The sequence below is a fragment of the Girardinichthys multiradiatus genome, chromosome X (genome assembly GCF_021462225.1).
Source record: "Girardinichthys multiradiatus isolate DD_20200921_A chromosome X, DD_fGirMul_XY1, whole genome shotgun sequence".
NCBI classification, from domain to species: Eukaryota; Metazoa; Chordata; class Actinopteri; order Cyprinodontiformes; family Goodeidae; genus Girardinichthys; species Girardinichthys multiradiatus.
The window spans coordinates 14,369,653-14,396,191 of record NC_061817.1 but is presented as its reverse complement, the minus strand read 5'-3'; the positions used below and the strand labels follow the sequence as shown (position 1 = coordinate 14,396,191).

At 40.3% G+C, this 26,539-nt stretch overlaps 2 protein-coding genes across 5 annotated transcripts in view; one reads left to right on the top strand and one right to left on the bottom strand.

Moving 5' to 3' along the window:
- The window catches only part of LOC124862936 (ADP-ribosylation factor-binding protein GGA1-like), a 15,680-nt gene extending 11,190 nt beyond the window's left edge, over positions 1 to 4,490 (bottom strand). Inside the window, exons 1-2 of one of the 2 annotated variants that reach the window (XM_047357150.1) lie at positions 4,352 to 4,490; positions 1,457 to 1,541 (exon numbers count right to left, since the gene is read on the bottom strand). In XM_047357150.1, coding sequence (XP_047213106.1) covers positions 1,457 to 1,541; positions 4,352 to 4,469 — 203 coding nt within the window. In that variant the 5' untranslated portion in view covers positions 4,470 to 4,490. The remainder of the gene's footprint in view (positions 1 to 1,456; positions 1,542 to 4,351) is intronic. The other variant, XM_047357151.1, reaches the window with a different exon arrangement.
- LOC124862935 (MICAL-like protein 1) lies at positions 4,389 to 26,539 on the top strand. Of its 3 annotated transcripts, XM_047357149.1 has the most exons (17): positions 4,389 to 4,507; positions 4,723 to 4,809; positions 7,706 to 7,906; positions 14,305 to 14,353; positions 14,466 to 14,607; positions 16,494 to 16,564; positions 16,655 to 16,794; positions 18,069 to 18,517; positions 18,667 to 18,703; positions 19,593 to 20,247; positions 23,224 to 23,346; positions 23,496 to 23,622; positions 23,727 to 23,814; positions 24,789 to 24,862; positions 24,971 to 25,079; positions 25,163 to 25,200; positions 25,317 to 26,539. In XM_047357149.1, the coding sequence occupies exons 3-17, from the start codon at positions 7,764 to 7,766 to the stop codon at positions 25,439 to 25,441; spliced, it is 2,370 nt and encodes a 789-aa protein (XP_047213105.1). In that variant the 5' UTR covers positions 4,389 to 4,507; positions 4,723 to 4,809; positions 7,706 to 7,763; the 3' UTR covers positions 25,442 to 26,539. The 3 variants fall into 3 exon arrangements, with proteins under 3 accessions (XP_047213105.1, XP_047213102.1, XP_047213103.1); XM_047357147.1 differs by lacking the exons at positions 4,389 to 4,507; positions 4,723 to 4,809 and adding an exon at positions 7,371 to 7,453; XM_047357146.1 differs by lacking the exons at positions 4,389 to 4,507; positions 4,723 to 4,809 and having other exon boundaries at positions 7,352 to 7,906.

Sequence of the window (26,539 nt, the reverse complement as noted above, 5' to 3'; positions counted from 1 at the left end):
AGCAGCACCACGTAATGCTCCGTTCTACTGCAGCATGAATTACCAGTTGGCTACTAAATAGTAGAGCAACAGCATACTGGCAAATAAAAACAGTATAAAATTATTTCACAACTGAATCAAAGGTACATACTTCAATAAAGGCTATTAGCATATATACTAAGTGGTATCTAGCCTACTGTTTTGCCCACCAGGGAAGTGACACTTTTAAATTCTATTTTGTTCTAAATAAGGGTTTAACTGTCCCCTACATATTGGTTTCACTCTAATAAAAGGAAGTAATATTATGTATTATGATTTTTTAAATAACCTTTACTGTTATAATGCTAGCTAAATAAAATCAAGCACAGCCAAATGGCTGCAGAGGTCGCCTAATTAGTAAAGAACTGTTCTGCGAAGGACTCAACCTTGTTAGAAAACAACTCTGGACACACGAGACCGAAACTAAACTTTTTGATCCACACGTGAAATGTTATACGTGTCAGAAAACTAACACTGGACATCATCCTGAAACCATATCCCCCCACAGTGAAACACAATAGTGGCAGCATCATGCTGTGGTCATGCTTTTCTTTAGCAGAGGCAGGGAAGCTGATCAGAGTTGATGGGAAGATGTATGGAGCTAAATACAGGGCAATCCTGGAAGGAATCCTGTTGGAGACATTCGAGACTGAGGCAGAGGTTCACCTTGCAAAAAGGCCAATTAGCCAAAACATTGAGCCAGAGCTACAGTGGAACGGTTTAGATCAACGCATATTCATGTCTTAGAACTGCCTACTCAAAGTCTGGACATACATCTAATGAGGAATCTGTTGCCAGACTTAAAATGTGCTTTTCATCAATGCTCTCCATCCAATCTGACTTCGCTATTATAAAAAGGTACAGGACAAAACTTAAGTCTCTTTTTATGTAAATTGTAGCATAATTATCACTGTAGCAAAATGTGCATTATTTAATTTCTCTTTGGGATTTAGTATTTTTGATTTAAAGTTAATTCAATTGAAAGTTGGTAGAGACATGTCAAAATAATGTAACTGTAGAGAAAAGTGGCTCAGGGGAGCTGAATACTAATGCACAACACACTTTTCAGAGTTTTATTTGAAAAAAGGTTTGAAAACCATGAAAAATTTTCCCTTTACTTCACAATTGACTACCTCTTGTTGGACTTTCACATAAATTCCCAAACAAAGTGCATTGACCTACGGTTGTAATGCGACAAAATCTGAAAAAGGGGTTTTTAAAACAACTTGTATTTCAATATTAAAAGTCTAAATGAGTGTTTCTTTCTCCTTGTAGTGAGCAATGAAGAATATATTAATGCATTCCACTTCAAGGGGAGTCTTTAAGTCTGTATAGACTTCCACAGTTGGATTCCCAAGATTTTATAAACAACAATAGTTGGATCAACATTTGAAAATAACTTGCAAACATCAATATGGCTTCGTGACTCTTCTCTTACCCCTCCAAATCATTGTTGAGCTGCTCACAGAAGGCATGAATACTGCTCCAATCTGTGTCTCTGTTAAGTGGATTTGTGGCTCTGTCTGAAATGTCAACAAAAGACGAACCAAACAGACAGTAAGCTGAACAAAAATGCATTGCAAAAGCTTTGTTACCCCAACATTTCAACGCAAATGCTGGGACTTTGGTTACAGTAAGGCTGTCATTACAACGTTCCATGTGTAACTAATGCCTTCCAGTTTAAAATATGTATTCATTTAAAACAAATGTCATTTTATTTGTTATACCCCCTATGAAATTATCATTTTTTACATAAACACTGTTACAAATCCTTAGCTTATTGTCATGCAAATAAAAACATAATTCCAACCTCCAACAAAACTAAAAAGTTGAAATACTACAAAATATTTACACTAATTAAAAAAAAATCTATACAATATAATAACAGTTGTTAAAGATAATTCAGACAGTTTTGTTCTAGTATGCAAGTTTATCAAAAAAAAAAAAAAAAAAACTAAATAAACTGGCAGGCAAATCCTGCTTTAATTTGGTAATTTAGACAATAAAACGTTTATTCTAATAAAAAAAAATAATAAGGGCAATAATAATAAAAATTAGACGGGGCCTGCCTCTTGGTGCGTGCTTCTCGGACCGCAGCTTGCTATTTAAAATTCATTGTCTATGCTATTATCAGGTTAAAATATTACTAGTAACTCTGGAAGACTGAGGCTTTTATTTTGAAATTTTCAGTAAGCCTTTTTTTAAAAGGCCAACACTGGGTGAGCTCCAACATTAGTGTGAAGCCCACTCCTGCAATCATCTATTGTTTAAAGGCTTTTATTTTGTAGAGCATGCTATTCTAAAACCATAGTGTATGTTATTATAAGCTTTAAATAATCATTAGTAAGCATGGAGGGTTGATAAAAGAAATTGCCCTTTAGGGTTAATCACTGTTGTGTGGGTGTTGGAACAGCAGTACATGCTGTTTAAGTTCCCCACAGAACATGGCCGCCATGTAGTTGCCTCCTATGAAGATGGTCAAAGGGTTAGGTGTCAGGTCAGGTTTAAGCCATAGAAATGAATGAATATCAATGAAAGTCAATGCAAAGTCCTCAGAAAGATAGTAATCCATGCATGTGTGTGTGGGAGTGTGTGTGTGTGTGGGTGTATGTGTGTGTGTGTGGGTGTGTGTGTGAGACACAGAGAGGCAGAAAGAAAGACAGAATCACATCCAGACATATACAGTAGGAGATACACAGAGCTATAAATAGAACAGTGAGGAATGAATCAGCCAATCAGCAAAGAGCGTCAGTGTAACTTGACACCTGCTGTTTCTCACTCACGCAGCACCTCTCTCTCTGTCTCCCCTGGTCTAGGCTTTATAACATGGAGGCGCATGCTCCCGAACAACTGGCCATAACTCTGAAACCGTAGGGGCGATCGATGTCATTCTTGGACCGTTTTTATCAGAACGGACAGGGGATCGAGAATATTAACACATTTCTGTTGAAAATATAATAATAAAGGCACAACACAAGGTGAAAAGAGTAGGAAAATGGAGAAAAAGACAGAAATGCCTGAACCTGCTCCTGAACAAAGTCTAATATCTGGGAATCCGTACATGGTATATGAAATTTTTTTAAACTGTGGGCGACAGCTATCCCTCGTCCCCAATCATGGAGATTTTCATAGCTCTATGTCATTCACAGTATAAAATATGATTATGGAAATAAATGGTGTCACTCATGGATTACAGGTCAAGCTCTCATTGAAAATACATGGGAGAAGGCCTACAGAAATGTACTGACTCTTGGCGATGGAGGGGTGTTTGACAGAAAACTATGAGACTTGGAACAATTTTGAAGTTATTGTGTGAAAGCAGAGGCCCGGCCCTACAATCTGACCGAAAATTGTGACTGTAGAGCGAAGTCTGTGGCCGTGAGTGGCAGTTGAAACTCATTTTTCCTGAAAAAATCCCCTCTTTTTACACTCTAGTAACTGCCATCTCCACTGTTAAGAGTGTGATTTTCTCGCAAACTTTGTGTCGCTTGGAGTCTAATTTTAGAGAAACCGTAGCAGTTATCAACAAACCGTTTTCACTTCTGAAGAGCCGGCGGATTTTCCTACAAACTGAAAGTTAAACTGTTTCTAGGTGAAAGTATGGCGATACAGTAGAGCCTCAAAAACAGTGAATTTTGAGGATTCCTTCCTCTCCTGACTCCATTCATTCCTATGGGATTTTGGGGGGTGGTTTTCATTAATTACGTCGCCATGGTAACTCGAAACGCCAATAAAAGTAACAGCACACCTCACGGGACCGAGCCGGTCGTTTTGATGTATATATTGTGGGGGTGCACGCAGCGGTTCGGGCCGCATTAACGGAGACGGAAGAAAAATAAATAATTATAATAATAAAGAGTCCAGTTTAGAGGTGCATAGTAATAGGTGCCTGCCATAGCAATGCATAGGAAAGCAGTGCAATGCTCAGGTGCTACCACTGTCACTGTAGCTAGCTTTCTGTCGGCAGTTGGGAGTCTTTTCTCGATCTTTCTTACGAGTTAAAACTGCCATAACCATGTCAAAGCCGTGTTATAACATAGGTGACTTTAAAAACGCTGCCCCCCTCATTCGGCCGCCCACAGCCCGATAGCAGCTGTCGGCCGTGAAGCTAAAGCTACGCCTGGATGTGTCCAGAGTGTTGACAGCTGCCAGGTACCGCAGCTCCGCAGCTAGGTTAGCATCCTGGACGTGGCGACGGGCTTTGAGCCCCTGCTGCTGCGCCAGGTACGGCTCTAATGCGCTGCCATTTCATCCACAGCTCACGGATAATAACTAGTTCGTGCTCAGACCGACAGGCAACACCGACTCGGAGGGATAAGTTTGAAAGACTTACTGATACGAGACTCCAAACTCTCCGTATCGGGCGGCGCAGCCATCACTGCGAGATTTATGTACGTAGGGTCACGTAAAGCGAGGCGGAAGCCACGTAGAGGAGGGCTGGACAGAAACATTACAGCTTCACCTTTTCTTTTATTAATTGGCACTGTATGTAAGTAATTATATTCGTTGTTTGAGACGTTTTCAGTTATTTAAAAGGAACTAAAAAGGAATTTAATTTTCTATGAAATTCTTTACCAGTTATTATTTGTAAAGAATTAGTATTATAAATATTTTAAAACACTGGTGCCAATAAACATTTGTGCCACTTTCGCATTAAAGGGGACATCCGTCCTAGAAAGTGTATTTTCTATTCTGTTACTGCAGTATTTTGGATACCTCACTGAGAATTAATAAGAAAAACAGCCAAAGGAACCGTGGTAGGTCTGGAGGAGCTGCAGAGACATCACTCAGGTGAGAGGATCAGTTGTCAGATAAACCCTTTTGTGTAAGATTAGAATATTACACCAAACCTATAAAAAACATTTTCAATACAGAAATGTGGGCTTTCAAAAGATTGTTTTATTCTAACAAATGAGCCTCATCAGAAAGTGTATTCTAATTTACTGAATATGACTGTATATACATTTATATCAAGAGAAGTCAAGTCAAGTTTATTTATATAGCGCTTTTCAGCAACAAGGCACTCAAGGCGCTGTACATACGGAAAAACAATAGAATGATACTGAAAATCAAACAACAGAGGTAATTTTAATAAAAAATAAAAATAAAATAAAGAGAATAGAATGATGGATAAGAAAATTAAAGGAAAGTTGGACTGAAAACATAACTAATAATGTTTAGATGGCACAGTCAAAGGCCACTCTAAACAAATACGTTTTTAATCGTGATTTAAAGCAACTTAGGGTTTCGGCGCTTTTACAGTTTTCTGGGAGTTTATTCCAGATTAGTGGAGCATAAGAACTAAAAGCTGCTTCTCCATGTTTGGTTCTGGTTCTGGTTCTGCAGAGTAGATTTGAGCGAGATGACCTGAGAGGTCTGGCTGGTTGACACTGACAACAAGTCTGTAATATATTTTGGTGCTAAGCCATTCAGTGATTTATAGACTAACAGAAGTATTTTAAACTCTATTCTCTGAGCTACAGGGAGCCAGTGTAGGGACTTTAGAACCAGGGTGATGTGCTCCACTTTCTTAGTTCTAATGAGGATGCGGGCAGCAGCGTTCTGGATCAACTGCAGCTGTCTGATCCACTTTTTAGGCAGACCTGTGAAGACACCGTTGCAGTAATCAATTCTACTAAAGATGAACGCATGAATTAGTTTTTCAAGGTCCTGCTGAGACATTAGTCCTTTAATCCTGGAGATGTTCTTTAGGTGATAGAAGGCCGACCTTGCTACTATCTTTATGTGTCTCTGAAGGTTCAGGTCTGAGACAATCACTACACCCAGGTTTCTAGCCTGACTGGTGGTTTCTAGTTGTATTAACTGAAGCTGTGTGCTAACTTTTAAACGCTCTTCCTTTGGTCCAAAGATTATTACTGGGTTAACTATCTTACAACCTTCAATTGTTATACTAAAAATGGCAAAATTAAATATATTTGATGGTAAATATAGCTTACCATCAAACCATGGGTCGCAAAACCATGATTGAGTGGCGAGAGCCGGCTTTGAGAAATTATATTGAAAAAACTTATATGTTCATATTGTGCAAAGAGAAACCTAATACTGTCACATGCAGGCAATACATATATTTTAACACTGAAACAAAAAATGTATTTAAACATATTTTACATATGTTTAAAGAATCTTGCAAAATCTAATCATTAAATACATTTTCTCTATACATTTTCTATATATTTTATTTACCATCAAATATATTTAAATCTGCAATTTTTAGTATAATGATAGAAAGTTTTAACATAGTTTTTAATGATAGATACTGTTGTTTTCTAAAAAAAGATTTCTCTGGAGAAGTAAGTTCAAATATGTGGAAAAACTGTATTAAAAAGAAAATTAGAGTCCATTTGGAAGTTACAGTTAGACATTGTTTTCTGTCTATATGGAGGTTTAGAAATTTTTTTGGCAAGGTAGAAATTTATTTTTACAGCTATGAAATGGGGACAGATCTGTCAAAAATGTCCTTCGTGGATCTGTCCAGGACAGATGTAGAACATAACAAGCAGTACATGCACCTGCAACAGACAGACTACTTAATTTATTCAACATAAATTATTTAGCTGAGATTGTGGGTTTATAAAATAAAAGGGGTTGCACCCCATTAAATAGTCATACAGTAACTATGGTGCAATTATTAGATTACTTTCTTTATTTTAATTTAACTCTCCTAGGAAAATCAATGCCTTAACATGCAAAAGCAGACCTGCAAATTGTACCACATCCAATAAACAAAAATAAGCTGACAAAGAGAGATATGTTCATACCAAACAACATTTAGAGCAACTAAATCTGCCAGCTATTTTCTTGAGAATATTTCTCCAGCAGAGACAGGAAAGCTGGTCAGACTTGGTTGGATTTAACTCAAAGTATATTCACGTGTTAGAATGGCGCTGTCAAAGTCCATGTCTTAGTCCAATTGAGAATCTGTGGCAGGACCTAAAAAAATGATATTCATAGACACTATTCGTTTAATCTGACAGAACTTGTAATTCAATGAGGTCTAAAATTTTCAGATGAATCAGCTAATAAAACACTACGAATAACTAAGGACGTCATTAGCAAAAAAAATATATAGATATAAAACACATCTAATTTTATAAAGGGGAAGAAATAACACTTAATTGTAAGTTAGGAAGAAAGCATGTGCCCTGTGCTGCTGACAGTAATCTCGTAACTGGAAACCTCTCCCTCCTAATTATAGAAAAGGAGCAGCTCTACGGCTCCCTCTAGCGGCTGCAGTTCATGGACTGTGGAGCACAACAAGGAGGAGCGATCAAGTTACCTGATTTTATTCAAATTAACATCTATTTTATCGGGTCTTTTAAGGGGACTTTGTGGCGCTGGCGATATTCTGACAATAAAGCTTCTCCATGTTGAGCTTTCTAGTAGTTTTTTATGGAGAAACCGAGTCTGCGGCTCTGTGAGTGGGAAGAACCGTTCTTTAACTTTGTGGCTAAAATCAACGCAAAAAGCTGCGCTCTTAATGCTCCGCGTGGATATATTTATGTGATGAAGGTGCACATTTAAGTGTAAAGAAATAACTTCCTTCGTGTTTGTTGCTTTGTTGAGTCGATGCACACGCTGAGGGTTTGTGCAATTTAGTGGTTTGACGGAGGAGGATGATCGTTTCCTGTTCTCATCACCAAACCAAAGCTGCTCTGCTTCTTGTTAGATGTCTGGCTCGTAAAGGGAAATGCTGATTTCGTCCACACCTGAAAGTCGCGCAAGAAATGGCATCGCCGACGGCTCTACTGGAATGGTGCCGCGTCCAATGCGCCGGTTACGTCAGTGTGGAAATAAAAAACATGTCAACCTCTTTCAGGGATGGGCTGGCGTTTTGTGCCATCATCCACAAACACCGACCCGACTTGATGTAAGTAGACCAAAGGTTTCAGTCCCTGATCTAGTGAGCGTTGTACGTTTTCTTGCTTATTTGCTCTGGGGGTCCTATCCTGCAGAGATCGGTGTGTTCTCTTGACTGGAACCTCTTCATGGACCTTCTGTTTAAATGAGCTGAAGAGAACTGGCACAGTGTACTGTGGAGACTAATCTGCTGTCCCCGTTGGATTAACCCCACTTCTTAACATTTCCAGGCCCAGTTTGAAGGGATCATCAGATTTGTTTTCTACAATGGCTTGTAAAAAGACACTTCACCAAGCTAGAACAGCTTATTTCTCATCATTAATAGAAGAGAACAAGAATAATCCTAGGTTTCTCTTTAGTACAGTTGCTAAACTTATACAGAGTCATAGCTCTGTTGAGCCATCCATTCCCTTAGCTCTTAGCAGCCATGACTTTATGGGATTCTTCTTAAATAAAATTGATTATATTAAAAAGAAAATCTTTGACATACTCCCGAAGATGATTACTTCATCCTCAGCAAGTGAGACAACATTGGAAATAACTGCAGAATCTGATTTGTGTTTGGACTGTTTTGATCCTGTGAAGCTTCCTGAGTTATCAGAAATATTAGCTTCATCTAAACCTTCAACTTGTATGTTAGACCCAATCCCAACCAAATTATTTAAGGAAGTGTTCCCTCTGATTACCAGCCCCATTTTAGATATGATTAATCTATCTTTAGTAAATGGATATGTACCACAAGCTTTTAAGGTAGCTGTAATTAAACCTTTACTTAAGAAACCTTCGCTTGATCGAGATGTCTTGAAAAATTACAGACCTATATCCACTCTTCCAATCTTCTTATCTAAAATTCTTGAGAAAATTGTTGCTAATCAAATGTGTGAGCATTTATACAGCAATGACCTGTTTGAAGAGTTTCAGTCAGGCTTCAGAGCTCATCATAGCACTGAAACAGCTCTGCTGAAAGTCACTAATGATATTCTTATGGCCTCAGATAAAGGACTTGTTTCTGTACTTGTCCTGTTAGATCTCAGTGCTGCATTTGATACAGTCGATCACAAAATTATCTTAAAAAGGCTGGAATATGCTGTAGGGATCAGGGGAACAGCGCTAGGCTGGTTTAAATCTTATCTGTCTGACAGATTCCAGTTTGTTCATGTAAATGATAAATAATTTTAAAACTCCAGGGTTAATTGTGGAGTACCACAGGGCTCAGTACTTGGGCCAATTCTCTTTACTATATACAGGTCCTTCTCAAAATATTAGCATATTGTGATAAAGTTCATTATTTTCCATAATGTCATGATGAAAATTTAACATTCATATATTTTAGATTCATTGCACACTAACTGAAATATTTCAGGTCTTTATTGTCTTAATACGGATGATTTTGGCATACAGCTCATGAAAACCCAAAATTCCTATCTCACAAAATTAGCATATTATTAAAAGGGTCTCTAAACGAGCTATGAACCTAATCATCTGAATCAACGAGTTAACTCTAAACACCTGCAAAAGATTCCTGAGGCCTTTAAAACTCCCAGCCTGGTTCATCACTCAAAACCCCAATCATGGGTAAGACTGCCGACCTGACTGCTGTCTAGAAGGCCACTATTGACACCCTCAAGCAAGAGGGTAAGACACAGAAAGAAATTTCTGAACGAATAGGCTGTTCCCAGAGTGCTGTATCAAGGCACCTCAGTGGGAAGTCTGTGGGAAGGAAAAAGTGTGGCAGAAAACGCTGCACAACGAGAAGAGGTGACCGGACCCTGAGGAAGATTGTGGAGAAGGGCCGATTCCAGACCTTGGGGGACCTGCGGAAGCAGTGGACTGAGTCTGGAGTAGAAACATCCACAGCCACCGTGCACAGGCGTGTGCAGGAAATGGGCTACAGGTGCCGCATTCCCCAGGTCAAGCCACTTTTGAACCAGAAACAGCGGCAGAAGCGCCTGACCTGGGCTACAGAGAAGCAGCACTGGACTGTTGCTCAGTGGTCCAAAGTACTTTTTTCGGGTGAAAGCAAATTCTGCATGTCATTCAGAAATCAAGGTGCCAGAGTCTGGAGGAAGACTGGGGAGAAGGAAATGCCAAAATGCCAGAAGTCCAGTGTCAAGTACCCACAGTCAGTGATGCTCTGGGGTGCCGTATCAGCTGCTGGTGTTGGTCCACTGTGTTTTATCAAGGGCAGGGTCAATGCAGCTAGCTATCAGGAGATTTTGGAGCACTTCATGCTTCCATCTGCTGAAAAGCTTTATGGAGATGAAGATTTCATTTTTCAGCACGACCTGGCACCTGCTCACAGTGCCAAAACCACTGGTAAATGGTTTACTGACCATGGTATCACTGTGCTCAATTGGCCTGCCAACTCTCCTGACCTGAACCCCATAGAGAATCTGTGGGATATTGTGAAGAGAACATTGAGAGACTCAAGACCCAACACTCTGGATGAGCTAAAGGCCGCTATCGAAACATCCTGGGCCTCCATAAGACCTCAGCAGTGCCACAGGCTGATTGCCTCCATGCCACGCCGCATTGAAGCAGTCATTTCTGCCAAAGGATTCCCGACCAAGTATTGAGTGCATAACTACATGATTATTTGAAGGTTGACATTTTTTGTATTAAAAACACTTTTCTTTTATTGGTCGGATGAAATATCCTAATTTTGTGAGATAGGAATTTTGGGTTTTCATGAGCTGTATGCCAAAATCATCCGTATTAAGATAATAAAAGACCTGAAATATTTCAGTTAGTGTGCAATGAATCTAAAATATACGAATGTTAAATTTTCATCATGACATTATGGAAAATAATGAACTTTATCACAATATGCTAATATTTTGAGAAGGACCTGTAGATGCTTCCAATAGGTCAAATTATTAGGCAGCATGGGATAAATTTTCACTGTTACGCTGATGATACTCAGCTTTACTTATCCATAAATCCTGATGAGCCCAACCAGTTAGATAGACTACAAGCATGTCTTGAAGATATAAAAACTTGGATGACATTACATTTTTTGCTTCTAAATTCAGACAAAACAGAAGTTGTCGTCTTTGGACCGGAGTCTTTAAAAAAGAAACTGCTTAGTCAATCACTTAACCTAGATGGCATTAAATTGACCTCTGATAATAAAGTAAAAAACCTTGGTGTTAAATCCCATATTAAACAGGTTTCTAGGGTTTCCTTCTTTCATCTCCGTAACATTGCCAAAATTAGAAATATCCTATCTAGGAGTGACGCTGAAAAACTAGTCCATTCATTTGTTACTTCAAGGCTGGACTATTGTAATTTGTTACTATCAGGATGTCCACAAAATGCAGTTAAAAGCCTTCAGCTGACTCAAAATGCTGCAGCTACCTGTATGACCCCTTCTCTTTTCCAATGGTTATAATCAGTCTGACAGAGGGAGGTATCCCAATCCTTGTGGTTTTTAGTATAACAATGACCATCAGTGGGACCCTTTGTGGGGTTCCTTGAGACGACTTTGTTGTAAATAAGCGCCGTTTAACTAAATAATCTGAACTGAAACTATCTGTGTAGTTATGCTGCTATAGGCTTAGGCTGCTGGAGGACATAACGACCACTTTCACCCTCTTCGCTACATTCTCACACTACTCTCCAATTTTGCATTGTTTGCTGTTATTTCAGCTTTTAACCTTGTTCTCTCTTTTCTCTTCCTAGAAGCTACACCTGGCCTGGCTCTGTGTCTGCCTGTGACACCTTTCTGGAGAGGGGAATTGTCCGAGCTTCTGCTGGCAACAACTTAATGCTCACCCTCTACCGATGATCCACATAGCCCTGTCTTTCAGTGTTTAACCCTTTCTCTCTCCTAGACATGGCGATTGACTGAGCTTAACTGTAACAAACTCTATGTGCTCTCTTTCAGACTCTAACCTTGAAAACTGACTCAGAGTTTATCTGTTCTTTCTTTCTAGGTGAAACGACTAAAGGAGCTACATCCATTAACATTTACTTTTCCTTCCCATAGAAAGTACTTCTGGATCAGTGCTTCTGTGTTCTTTTTGTGTCTCTGCTCTGTTCTCTCAAACCCCCAGTCGGTCGTGGCAGATGGCCGCTCACACTGAGCCTGGTTCTGGTTCTGCTGGAGGTTTCTTCCTGTTAAAAGGGAGTTTTTCCTCTCCACGGTTGCTACATGCATGCTCAGTATGAGGGATTGCTGCAAAGTCAACGCCAGTGACTGTCCACTGTCTCTACATGCTCATCCGGGAGGAGGGAATGCTGCAAGTAACTGACTGGATGCAATCTGCTGGGTTTCCTTAGATAGAAAAACTTTTTATCCAATTTGAATAAAAAGCTAACTCCGACTGCACTGTTCAATTGTTAGGATTAATTGGAATGTATGTACCTGACTGTTGTGAAGTGCCTTGAGACAACATGTGTTGTGAATTGGCGCTATATAAATAAAACTGAATTTAATTGAATTTAATTAAAAGTTTTCATACCTCTTAAACGTTTCTACTTTTTAAATGTTTTACCCAAAAATGTATTTTAGAAGTGTGGTGTATATTTATATTAAGCACCCTTAAAATAATGCAGACCCACAATTTGTTGCAGTTACAGCTGAGCGGTGTCTCTACCAGTTTTACACAACTAATAACCAATAACTTTTTGTACAATGTTTTTTGTGGCAAAGTAGCTCAATAGATCTCAGATTGGATGGAGATGAATCTGTGTACAGCAGTTTGCAAGTCTTGTCACAGATTCTCGATTGGATTTTTTTTCTGGCCTTGGACTAGACCATTCTAACTCAAGAATATGATTTGATCTAAACCATTCCTTTGGGGCTCTGGCTGTATGTTTTCGGTCATCATCCTGCTAAAAGGTGAACTTCCACTGCAATCTCAAGTCGTTGTAGACTAACAGTTTTTTTGCTACAGGATTGCCCAGGATTTAGCTCCATCCATCTGCCCATCAACTCTGAACATCTTCCCTGTCAATACTGAATATCAGCTTCCCCCCAGCATGATGCTACCACCACCAAGTTTCAATGTGGGGATATTGTGCTCAAAGTGATGTGCAGTGTTCGTTTTTCTTCACACATAGTATCTAGGGCAAAAAGTATAATTTTGATCTCTTCTGTCCCCTAGTGGCTTGTGGCAAATTGGACTTAATATGGCTTTGCTTAAAAAATAGCTTTCTTTTTGCCATTCTTCCAGATTTGTGGAGTCCAACATTAACAGTTGTCAATCCCAGTTATCCCCCTGTTGCCAAATACTTGGTCAGGTGGAGGGACTGGTCCAAGGTTATTTTCAGTACAATTGGCAGGCTTCCTTACATAGATGGTGGCTGGCATTATACATTACATTTGCCTGTGTTGTATTACATTTAGCATCTAATTGGACTGTGACAATAAATCTAATCTGTTTAAATTGTTAGATTGTATTAGTATAAATGTGATTTATTCTAATTCTGTAACTGGAATTGAATTGGACCTGTTTTTAGTGCAAAAATCATTTGACATGATATTTGTTGTAAATTAGTGCTACATCAATAAACCCAACTGAATTGTCCTGTTGACAGATTCTCTCATCTGAGCTGTGGATCTCTGCATCTCCCCCAGAGTTACCTCCTTGCTTGTGGACTCTATGTAGTAGGAATACATGATATATCTGCATTAACGTCATATTGGTATTGGCCAATGTTAGCCATTTTTTAACATATTGGTATCAGTTCGATATGTAAAAGTAGGCCAATACTAACAACAGCTGTTTATTTCCATCTTGGTGACGTTTGTGTATATGTATTTTGGGAGGGGGTGGCCATGTGGTTTTATTTTTTTGGGCGTGTGACAGTAAGAGTGATGCAGTGCTGGATTGTGGGGTGTTTATCCAAAGCAGAGAAGCAATGTCAGCAGTGTGGTTGTTTTTTCACTGTGTCGGAAGGGTCGGGAAATGTACACGAAATATATAATACTGGTTAATATTGGTTATCTACCATAACTGCAACATTAATATTGGATATCAATATCGACCCAAGTTTTCTTTTGTTTATGTGACTCTTGAAGGCAAATCATCGCACTGGAGTTTATTTAAACATATCAGTATAAAGGGGTCTCAATGAAAATGTATGCCTCAATTTTCAGATTTTCATTTAGTTTTTCCTTCCAAGTTACTTTTGTGCGCTACTGTGCTGGTTTAATCACATGAAATCACAATAAAATACACTGAAGGTTGTGACTGAAACATCATAAAATGTCAAAAATCTTCATGGAATGTGAATATCTGTTTAAGGCACTGTAGTATTGCTTTCTCCAGTCTTATGTAATGAGTGATCTGTCATTCATAAATGTTGCTTGTTTGGTACTTTATGTTTATGATAATCCACCATCTTTTTTAATCTGTTTCTGACAGTTTATGACATCTCTCTTTTCTTCTCACTTTGCTCCAGAGACTTCAGTTCTCTCTCCAGGGAAAATGTTTTTCAAAATAACAAGCTGGTGAGTCATTTGCATCCCTGTCGGCAGATAAGACGGAAAGAATTTCTCAGGCACCATTGTGTTTAATGTACCCTGTGTTGGTGAAAACTAATTTATCCTCTTGGATCTGTAGGCTTTTGAGGTTGCTGAAGCAAAGTTGGGAATCCCTCCTCTGCTGGACCCAAAGGATATGGTTTCTACCAGCGTGCCTGACTTTCTGAGTGTCATCACCTACATTTCTCAATACTACAACTTCTTCAGTGGAAAGTCTCATGGTCAGTTGAGAGTAACCTGTTTTATTTCAGTTAATTATTTATTTATTGTCTTTACTTACACGTGTTGTTCTTTGATTGTTGCAGTAAAACGATAAGCAGACGGTTACTCTGATGCTCAAAAGCACTTTTTGAGGTGTATTTGTTGAAAAACAACCATGTTTAAGAGTTTGTGGACTTCCTTTGACCTGAGAATTGGTAAAGGGAAGCTGTGACAATTCTGGTCTATCATTTATGTATTGAGGTTAGTAGCTAAATATCACATTTCTCAGACTGCAATAGGAATACAAACCTTTGTTCCAGTATCTGGTCTGACCTCTTTGTACTGGAGTATCTTCAACGGTTTCGGTTCGGGGCTTTCTCACATGATCTGCTCACTTGTGTTGGACTGGGGTCGTGACTTTTTGTTATTAACAAACAATAACCATATTCCCTTCCCTTCCTATTAGAAAACCATTGAATTATTAATGACTGCAGACACTTCTTAATCTAAAAGTCTGTACCCTAAAAATATATCTTTATATAATTCCTCAAAAATTGTCGAGCATCCTGTTTTCTCTCGTATGATCTTTTCTCTGCATCGTATCTCACAGGGTTTCTATAGGATTTAGGTCAGGATTTGGGTACTGAAGAAGGTATGTCTGGTGAACCCTTTCTGTTCTAACTTGGCCATTTTGTGTTGCATCACCATCCTGCTGAAAGATCAATTTTTTGTTTTTTTTCTTAGGCCAAAAATGTATATTTTAAAACTTCTGGAGTATTTCAGAGTTAACGATGTATATAGCTCCCGGGCCCACAGCCTTACAGATTCTCCACTGTACTTTGCAGTGGACACCTGCAGAGTTTGTTATTGAAAAGCTCAGTCTTGGTCTCATCTGACAAAAGGACTCAGTTGGCATATAGATAGCGGTTGTCATGGAGACTTAGTAACCCCAAAATGCTATCAATGCCGCAGTTCTCGAACAATGAGCTTTAGAGATCTGTTATCTCCATTAACATCCGGCTCACTGTGTTTGGTGGCAAAATAAATAAGGGTCAGAGTCCAGCCTTGTAGGCAGTGGCTAGAAGGAATGGGCTTCTGTGTCACATCATATTTGTTCCTGAGGGAAAGAAAGTCGTAGATTACTAAGTAGAAGTTCCTAGAAACTCTCATCAAGTTAAAAGTGAAGGTTATAAAAAATAATGGTTAATAAATAAAATGCTTATATTACATATATTTCTAATATATAATGTATATTTATATATATAAATTGATAGTTAGGAGTACTACTGTTGAGATCACTGCCATAAGTGTTGTTTTTTTTTTACTATTATTTCTTAATATAGAAGCTTTTCCCCCACTGATTTCTAGAATTTGTAAAAGTGATCTTGATAAATAGTTTACCAGGTTTTTACCAGTCTTCATTAATACTTAGGCTGCCTTTTTCACCCATTTTCAGTCCTGTTCATGTACCCGACCATGACAACATGATACTCAGTATGTGCTTGAAAAACTAAATGGAGGTAAAGTAGACAATTTTAGGACAAAGGAAGATTTGTCAGGCCTAGAACAACAATCAGCTGCACATTAACAATGTTTGTAAGTCATGTCTAAGAAATAGGGAAGAAAATCAAGCAGAGAGCTGACACAGGACCCCTGCTGTATGCTATGATTTCAACCAACTGCAGTGTTAGCAAAGCTGTTAGCATATGAATCGTAAGATTTTGAAAACCTGTTTTGAAAAGTGTTGTTTTTGAGGCAACAGTCTACAAAGTGACCCTGAAGTAACTTTAAATGGCTCCTTCTCTGTTTGTTTAATTTACTGTAATATATTTACTCTGCAATTCATGTGACTGAGATCTTCAGACATGCCTCAGGTTTCATTTCCCAAACTGTTCTCTGTTGACAGGTCCCTCCAGATCACAGCCATCACATGTTTTAAGCATCACAAAGGTTTCTAAAACGCTGAAAAGCCAAAAGGTAGTGTCTTCTAGCTTCTGCTCTCTCTCACCTTGCAGCATCAGCCGGAACATTCTCCGTCTGAGTGGTTGGTTTCTTTTCTGCTTTCAGAGCCTGACTGAACAGGAAACCAGAGAAGCAGGTTATGTTAACACAAGGACCAGGGTAGAGTGTGATTTATGTTTTAAGCCGATACATCTCATACAGAGACATCTGATTGGTGGGAAGGTTTACCATCGCAGCTGTTTCAGGTGAGAGACACTTATCTTTACTGCCTTCATTTAGTTGAAATTGACTCAACGTTTCTAATGTGTCTCAAGTGACCCCTGGTGACATTTGTAATACATGCCTGCCTGTGTTTCCAGAGTGCCTTGCAAAAATATTCATATCTCTTGAACATTGCGTTTTTGTTATGTTACAACAACAAACTGTAATACTCTTCTCTGGGATTTTAATGAAACATAGACAGGTAACAAGTTAGGCAAAATTGTGAAGTGGAAGAAAAATGATTAATGCTTTTTTGCATTTTTGTTTTACAAAAATGATCTAGAGACTAAACTTTTTCCTCATTATTTATTTCAAAATATCTCAAGATAAGTCAGATTAGATAGAGACCAAATGTCACCTTTAATTTATATTTCTGGACATTGATTAAGCCTTTTAATGCATGGAAATGCTTTCATCTAAACTATTCCATTGTAGCTCTGGCTGTATGTTTGGGGTCATTGTCCTGCTGGAGGCTGAACCTTGTTCCCAGTCTTAAGTCAGGTTTTCTTCCAGAACTACCCTTTATTTAGCTCCTTCTATTTACCAGCTTCCTTGTCCCCGCTGAAGAAAAGCACTAAAACAGCATCATACTGCCATCGCCATATTTAACAGAGGAGCTGGTGCATTCAGGGCGATGTGCAAGTCAATTTTTTACAGCACATAGGCCTTTTGAGTGTAGGGCAAACGATTTAATATTGGTCTCATCTGACCAGAGCATGATCTTCTACATGCTGCCCCAACCAAATTATGACATTAACTGCAAACAGAACTCTTAATTTTTTCAGCAATGGCTTTCTTATTGCTTCTTCTATCCTCCATAAACGTCAATGAATAGATGGAATATGTTTTGATGGAAAATGCTTTGTATAGTATACAACTAATAGTCAATTTACCAATAAGGTGACTTCTGAAGGCAGATGGTTGCATATTTGGGCGTATCAGAGTAAAGGTAAAGGGGGCTAAATACATACAAACATCAGGCTCTCCAGATTATTTGTAAAAATCATGTGCTCTTTTCCTTCCACTTTGCATTGGTCTATTTCATAAAATCCCAATAATATACATGGAGGTTTGTTGATGTAATGTAAAAAATTAAAAAGTTCAAGTCACATGCATCTTTTGCAAGGCACCACATTAGAAATTAATAGAGTGCCTTTCAAGCAATGCACGTTATTCAGTATTTGCAGCACATTTGAACTGTAAAGTTTGTGAGACCTTTAATATTATAACATGTTTTATTTGATCACTTATCTTTCAGGTGCAAAGTGTGCAGCTGTGTTCTTTTACCGGGGTCCTATTCTCAGGGAAGTGATACGAAGTCCTTCACCTGCACTCATCATGTAACAGACAAAAAAGCTGCTGGTTTTGACAGCAACCAACAATTTAGATCTGCTGATAATCAGCCTAAAGGTTCTTTCCAGACAGGTCTTTACTCTCTGAGTGGATTGGCTATCTGCAGCGTGCCTCGTTATGCTCAGAGAGCAGAGTCACGGGGCAGACTGGCTGAACTCACTGTGGTAGACGGTAAGGGACAAAAGACGGCATCAAAGACCTCTGAGCTCTCCTTAAGCTCAACACAAGCAACGGAGGGAAATGCATATCCTGTCCCAGCTCCCAGGAGAAGCGTGGACTCCTCTGTGGTTCCTGTTCCTGTTCCTGGACCCAGGTCCAGAACTGCTCAAACAATAAACAGCTCCCCTGCTGTAGGTAAACAACACTGTTTTACTTTAGCTGCTTAACGTTCTCTGAATGACGTTGTGTCTGTTCATTTTCCATCTTTATCTGATACATGGCAGTACAAAGCATCAAAATAAGATATTTTTGGTTTCCCCCTTTTTTCTGTGGACTGATTTCAGAAACCCAAAGGGAATCTAAACCACATCCTTCTTGCATGTAAGTGTACTAAGACTTTATTTTGGTCTCACTGAAACAATAATATAAGGCACATTTTTGATAAACTGATTTAAAACTGATGGCAGAAAGAACAATTCAAAAGTTGCTGGTTTTATATATTGTATGCTTTAGTTAGGGTTTTCTTTTAGATTAAATGCTGAAAACCCCTGGTAACTAATTATTGTCTTACATTTCTATCTGATTAAAAGTCAGGCCTAAAAGATATGTTTTTAGTTTGCTTGTAAAAACGTCAGCACTCTCTGCTGCCCCCAATGCTACACGTACACTAGCCCCCCACCCCACCACTACAGATTTCTTCTGTTATTGCTTTTTTGTTAAACTTAAATATTTTAGATCATCAAACTAATTGTTTTAACATTGATTGACCATATTTGTTTGGTTTTTTTACACTAGTTTAACTCAGGCCTGATTATTGCTTGACCTGTACAATAAACAACAAAAAAACACCTTAAACAGAACCTGTCTTACAACATGAAGTAGGCTAAAATACCTTAAATACAATGTGAAAATTTAACCTGTTCTTTTCCTTATTCAGTGTATTATAAACCTAAAACCATTCTGCTCAGTAGAAGCAGTTTCACATTCAGAATTTTGACAGCATGCACATTTAGAGATTACTGACCTATTTTACTAAAAAGGAAATCCTTCATGATAAAAAGGGTTTTTACTTCATGGTCCCTTGTTTTGTCTCATCCAAGAGTCCAATGGAGATTCAGATGGCTCCTATATAAAAAGCCTAAGTGAGACTTAGTGAAATTATAATTTTAAGTATGAGTGCCTGTTTCAAACAGGAAATGCTAAAATAGTGTGAGAGCAAACCTGTGACATCACCTGTTTTTGCTCTCCATGTGTTAATGCTTGTATGCAGCGCAAACCCTAAAGTGACAACCAACCATCCTTGGATGACCATCGTGCATCCTGGACCATGGACTCAGCTGCCTCCTGTTCCACCTCCAGTACCTCTACCTCGGTCCAAATCCGTCTCTAATACACAGATTCAATGGAACAGACCCAGAACGTATCATCCTAATCCATTTGACGAAGAGGAGGAGGTTGATGAGGCTCAGGAGAAAGCTCCTAAACATGCGTCAGCCAATCAGACTGAACCTTCTGCGGCTGCTGTTCATCCAGAGAATAGTGATATCGCTAATGTTGAGGTTGGTTCACATGATGGAGAAAAACCTGCCAGCAAGTCTGAGCCGAATACGGATGAAAGACCGAATGAACAGTGTCCGGGGAGACGTTTCAAAGAGGAATACGAAGGTGTAGAAACTCACCCTGCTAAGGGGGTGACTGCTGACAGTGGGTCAAATGGAAGCAGCGAAGAACCTGCAGACAGTGGTCAGACTGGCTCATCAGATGTGACAGAATCAGCATCAGAACTGCTGTTATCTTCAGCACAGAGCCCCATTTTACCCAGAAGTCTGTCTGTGCCAGCAATACTATCTCAGTGCTCTGAAACCAACTCTATGCCTTCAGGGTTACATGAGGACAATTTCTCCGTCTTGTCGTGTGAAAGTAAGGTAAGAGATGCAACTACTAGAGAAAAAATCCAATATATATTTATACTTTATTTTTTTGGGGTTCTAGAAGGCTTTATGTTCAGCATCTATTCTGAGTCTTCCGCTTCGTCCTTGCCCGGGTTGCAGGGTCAGCAGACTCAGTAGAGATACCCAGATGTCCCTCTCCCCAGACACCTCCTCCAGCTCCTCCGGGGGGAGCCCAATGCGTTCCCAGGCCAGCCGAGAGACATAGTCCCTCTGGCGTGCCCTGGGCCGTTCCCTAGGCCTCCTCTTGGTGGGACATTGCTGGAACACCTCTGAGGAAGGAGCCCAGGAGGCATCCGGTATAGATGCCCGAGCCACCTCAACTGGCTCCTGTCGATGTGAAGGAGCATGGCTCTACTCCAAGCTCCTCCCGGATGGCTGAGCTCCTCACCCTATCTCTCTCCCGGCCACCCTACGGAGGAAGCTCATTTCAGCCGCTTGCATCCGGGATCTTGTTCTTTCGGTCATGACCCAAAGTTCATGGCCATAGACCGACCGGTACATCGAGAGCTTCGCTTTTCGGCTCATCTCTCTCTTCACCACAACAGACCGGCACAGCGTCCCCATTACTGCGGCAACAGCACCGATCCGTCTGTCGATCTCCCGCTCCATTCTCACCTCGCTCATGAACAAGAACCCAAGATCCCCTGAAGAGGGCAAGCCACCCTTTTCCGGTCAAGAACAATGGCCTCGGACTTGGAGGAGCTGATCTTCATCCCAGCCGCTTCACACTCTGCTGCGAACCGCCCCAGCGCATGCTGTAGGTCTTGGCTAGAGGGTCCAGCAGGACCACGTCATCACGTCAAATACGTCAAAGCAGCAAAAAGAAAAGACTAAATCTACTGGTCCCCAAACCAGACCCCCTCCAGCCCTTGGCTGCGCCGAGAAATCCTGTCCATAAAGGTTATGAACAGGACCGGTGACAAAGGGCAGCCCTGCCGGAGTCCAACATGCACCGGGAACAGGTCCGACTTAGTACCGGCAATGCGGACCAAATTCCTGCTTGCTTGTACAGAGACCGGATGGCCCCTAATGAAGGACTCCCGACTCTGTACTCCTGGAGTACCCCCCACAGGGCACCGCAAGGGACACAGTCAAATGCCTTCTCCAGGTCCACAAAACACATGTGGACCGGTTGGGCAAACTCGCATAAACCCTCGAGTACCCTGTAGAGGATGTAGAGCTGGTCTAGTGTTCCACACTGCTCCTCCTGAAGCCAAGGTACAGCTATCAACCCAGACTCTCTTTTCCAATACCCTTCCTTAGGCCTTACCAGGGAGGCTGAGGAGTGTGAACTCCTGTAGTTGGAACACACCCTTCGGTCACCCTTCTTATGAAGGGGGACCTCCACCCCTGTCTGCCAGTCCAGAGGCACTGTCCCCGACCGCCACGTAATGTTGAAGAAGTGTGTCAACCATGACAACCCCACAACATCCAGAGACTTGAATTACTCAGGGCGGATCTCATCCACCCCCCAAGCCCTGCCACCATGAAGCTTTTTAACCACCTTTGTGACTTCAGCCTGGGTGACGAAAGAGTCCAACCCCAAGTCCCCAGCCTCTGCTTCCACCAGGGTATGCTTGACGGCAGGATTGAGGAGATCCTCGAAGTACTCCTTTCACCGCCCGATAATGTCCCCAGTCGAGGTCAGCAGCTCCCCAACCCCACTCTAAACAGTGTTGGCGAAGCACTGCTTCCCCCTCCTGAGGCGCCGGACGGTTTGCCAGAATCGCTTCAGGGCCAACCGGTAGTCCTTCTCCATGGTCTCACCATTTTTGCCTCTGCCACAGCCCTGGCCGCAGCACGCTTGGCCTCATGGTACCCGTCAGCCGCCTCAGGAGTCCCACAAGCCAACCACAGCCGATAGGACTCTTTCTTTAGTTTGACAGCATCCCTTACTGCAGGTGTCCACCACCGGGTTCGGAGATTGCCGCCACGACAGGTACCGCAGACCTTACGGCCGTATCGATGCCTTCGCAGCATGATGCTGTCACCTCTGTACTTCACAGTTGGGATAATGTTCTCACGTTTGCAAGCTTCCTCCTTTTTCCACCAAATGTAACGTTGGCCTTCAAGCGTTTTAGTTCCTTTAGACCACAGGAAATGTCTCTAAAAATTAAGTTATTTGTCCCCAAGTACATTTCTAAAGGGTACATTTGCTTTTTATGATGCTTTTGGTGTTAAGGCTTCTTCCGCTCGGAGTGGCCTTCCAGTCAGTATGGGACTCCTTTCACTGTGAATAAAGGCTCTTTCTTACCAGTATTGCCTTAAAATATGTCTATGGGTATGCTTTCAGTTTACTCAAATGTTGTGAATTAATCAAAAGCTTATAAAGCCTTGACATCATTATGTAGGCTTTCCAAATGATTTAAAGGCATAGTAGCCTTATTATATGTGAACCTCTGACTTTCAAGAAAGTAACTTAAAAAATCTCTGAAAGATTATCTCTATGTTTACTCTGCATTTGACAAATAGAACTAATAAACATGGAAGGTTTAGTCAAATTTAATGTCAGACAGTGAAAACAACAGCCTACATGTCCTTTTTATACAGTGTATATGAATTGTAAATGTGTTTTGGCTGCAGTTAGTTATTGTCCCAAATCATTTATAAAAAAGTGTAGGCCCCAAAGATCAACCACCACAGATGATGGCGGGTGTTAGGATGTGTGCAAAATTTAATTTCCATGTAATAAAGTGTTATATAAAATGTAATCTTCTAATTTCCACAATGTCCATACAATACTTACTAGACTATTTCAAGAGTCCATATTTAATTGCATTAAGATGATGCCAAAATGGCGACCTGTCCAGGGTGTACCCCGCCTCTCGCCTGTAGACTGTTGGAGATTGGCACCAGCTTCCCTGTAACCCTGTACGGAAGAAGCGGGTATAGAAAATGGATGGATGGATAGAAGAGGATGCCAAAATGATCTATTTTTTCTATTTTTAGTTTTTCTGTAAAACAAATTCATTGGCTCAACAACCCGAACCGTCCAGGTCAAAGACACTTCAGAACCTGTCGTCCACTCGCGGGCCTGCTCCTGGACATGGTTTCCCTCTCATCAGGAGGCAGGTACGGTGGCTGAATTTAAATAAACCTCTGATGCTTTTAGTTACAGTATGGGTTCTTTGCATTCATAATATGTTTGAGGTGTTTTGAAAAACAAATTGAGTTTTTCCATTGCTGAAATGTTCTCTTATATCTATCTTTGTGCACGACAGGTGAGGACAGACCACGGCGTTTCCACGGAGGACTTGGAGATGCAGATGAGAAACTTGGATGGACAACTGGGAGCCCTGGAACAACGAGGAGTCGAACTGGAGAGGAGTATTCGAGACTGCAAGATGGGTACATCTCATGCTCCTTCCCAAAGAATTTATGGATAGATTGATTTTCCTAGCTTTTTTGCACTGATTTATAATTTCTGGCAAATGCATTTGTTTCTATTTTAGGTAAAGAAGAACAGATGCTGACAGAGTGGCTCGGTCTTATCCATGAGCAACATACTCTGCTGTGCAAAAGTAAAGAACTGGTCTATTGGTAAGTAGACTAGACTAAGGTTCTCCTCTGGTATAGAGCACAATGAACTTCTCCATTATGTCACATTAAAAACACAAACCTTGTTAAATCGTCTTGAGATCTTCTGTGATAGACTAACTCAAAGTCCAGAACTGAAATGCAAGAAAAATATTATGTGGTTTTTACATTTTTCACCCAAAAAACAACTAAAATATGACAACCCCTGTTCACCTGTGTTCGGTGTATTCTCTGTATAAAGCCAGTTGTTCTGTAAAATTCTCAGAGATCTGTTAAAGAACTTTAGTGAACAAACAGCATCATAACGGCTGAGGAACACAGCAAACAGATCAGGGAGAAAGTTAAGGAGAAGGAAAAAACAGGGTGGGTAGAGTATAAAACAATACTCCAAGCTTTGGACATCGCACAGAGCTAACCTTTCAGTCCACCTAAACTGACAGGCCAGGGAAGGTGGTGGCAGCATGATGCTGTGTGGATGCTTTTCTTCAGCAGGGATAGGGAAGATGGTTAGAGTTGATGGAAGACAGATGGAGCTCAATAAAGGACAACCATGGAGGAAACTGCTGTTCACTGATGCTCTCCATCCAGTCTGACTAAGCTGGAAGTAAACTGTGCACAAAAACTAAGAAAATTTGTGTTTGTTTGAATTTTTTGTTACTCTCCTTCTTTGCTATAAATCTTATACTGTTTGAAAGCCTATTTTTCCCATTAAATGGCATTACATTTGAAGAGAAATTCATTTGTGGGCTAAACAGCAGAGCAAACCCTCTCTGCCATTGCCAGACAGCTTTTAGTGGAGGAACTGTGATGGGTGGGGTGGCTTCTCCCTCACTGGAAAACAAGCTTGTAATAACTGGAGGCAATCCCCGTACAGAAGAGATATGAAGATGAGATTCTGCAAGACACTGTATGCTGTATATGACACTATTATTCAACAGGCAAAATATGGTGATTTAATTCCCTGTTTTGTTTTCCAGCACGAAACAGCTAATATTAGAGGACAGACAAGCAGATGTTGAGTATGAGGTCAGATGTCTTCTCAATAAACCCGGTAGGCTTCTCTGTTTTTCTGGTCAGTATTATGCATCCTAATAGTGTAAACACGATTGATTCATGGGTCTCTGTTAAATTTCCATGGATTTTTTTTTTTTTTTATCAGAGAAAGACTGGAGTCAGGAGGACCAAGGCCGAGAAGAGCAGCTGATGGCCGAGCTGGTCACCATCATTGAACAGAGGAACCAGATCATCAGCAGCTTGGATCAGGACAGGTATACAGGGGAAAAACAAAGAATGTTGTTAACATTCACCGGGTGAAAGTGTAAAACGATGTTTTTTTTTTTTTTGTCTTTAGAGAAAGAGATGAAGATGTTGAAAGCACAAGGAACAAGGGTGAGATATCAGTAAAAATGCTTTTTACATACAAAGTTACTTTACAAAGGTGTCCTGTGCACTACGTTTATGAGGGACCTCATTATTAACTGATAGGTCTCCTGGATTCTTCGCAGGCTTTCAGAAGGAGGTGCTGAAAGAGCTGAAGAAGTCTAAAGGAAAGCTTAAGGCATCAAAAGTCTTTAAAATGCTGAACCACAAAACAGAGAGCAGCAAGGAGCCAGTGGAGAAAAAGAACTGAGAAAGTTGTCTTACAACAATAACAACCCATATTCTAGGTCACTCAACAAGACAATGCTAAATATACGGATTTAAACTTTTATTTGTAAAATACTTATTTTGTTCTTAGCCATTAATTGCACATTGTTTTCTAATTGCCGAGTGTCTGTATTAAATCCAGAAGAATCCAAAGGATCCAAACAGAATATCTGTCCCACCATTTAGGCCCATTGATAAAACTGATGGTGTTATTCCATGTATCGTTCTTGAATCTTCAAACACGAGCAGTTATATTTGGATTCACTAATGATTCAGCTTTGTTTGGCATAGACTGGCTTCATAATTACTGTTTATCTGCTGCTTCACATTTTATATTATGCTTTTTTATCCTAGTTTAACATTATGATCGAATGTTTTCCCATCTGTATTACTTGATAGATCTACAATGATAAATATGCATAATCTTTTACAGTATTGGTGTTTCATAGTGTGTTGAAACATGTAACCGAGGTTTGGGGAGAGGCGACAAATCTGTTTTAAAGGACACTGAGTATCATTTCATCCACCTCAACAAAAAACCCCACTTCCATCAGAAGAGAAGTAACTCCAGATCATGAGGCTGTCACCACTGTGTTTTACTGTGGGTATAGTGTTCCAATGGTGATGTTCAGCTGTCCCCATTTAGCGCAAACATAAGGTGACATATGGGAGGAACAACTCTTCAGTTTAACCGGACGCAGGGGGAAACTCTGGATCTTATTGGGGGCTCAAGAGAACAAAGAGACCAAAACTGATGCAGATGGCAATGATATCTTCACAGAGCAAGAAGAATCAAAAAGTCAGAAACCATAATGGTATACACTGACCCTGGTCTCTGGTTCAGTAGTGACTTAACAACAGAAATGTGACAGTTATAGCCTATGTTATGGATAGGTCAGTGTCTGGTGGCCCTTGAAACAGTGACTCCAGCTACAGTCCTAGTGAATCTCCCCCAAACTCTTGAATGGACTTTGCTTAACAAACCTTTCAAGGCTGCTGTGGACCCTGATGCTTGTGCACCTTTTTCTACCACATGTTTTCCCTCCACTCAACTTTCCATTAAAATGTTTAGATAAAACCA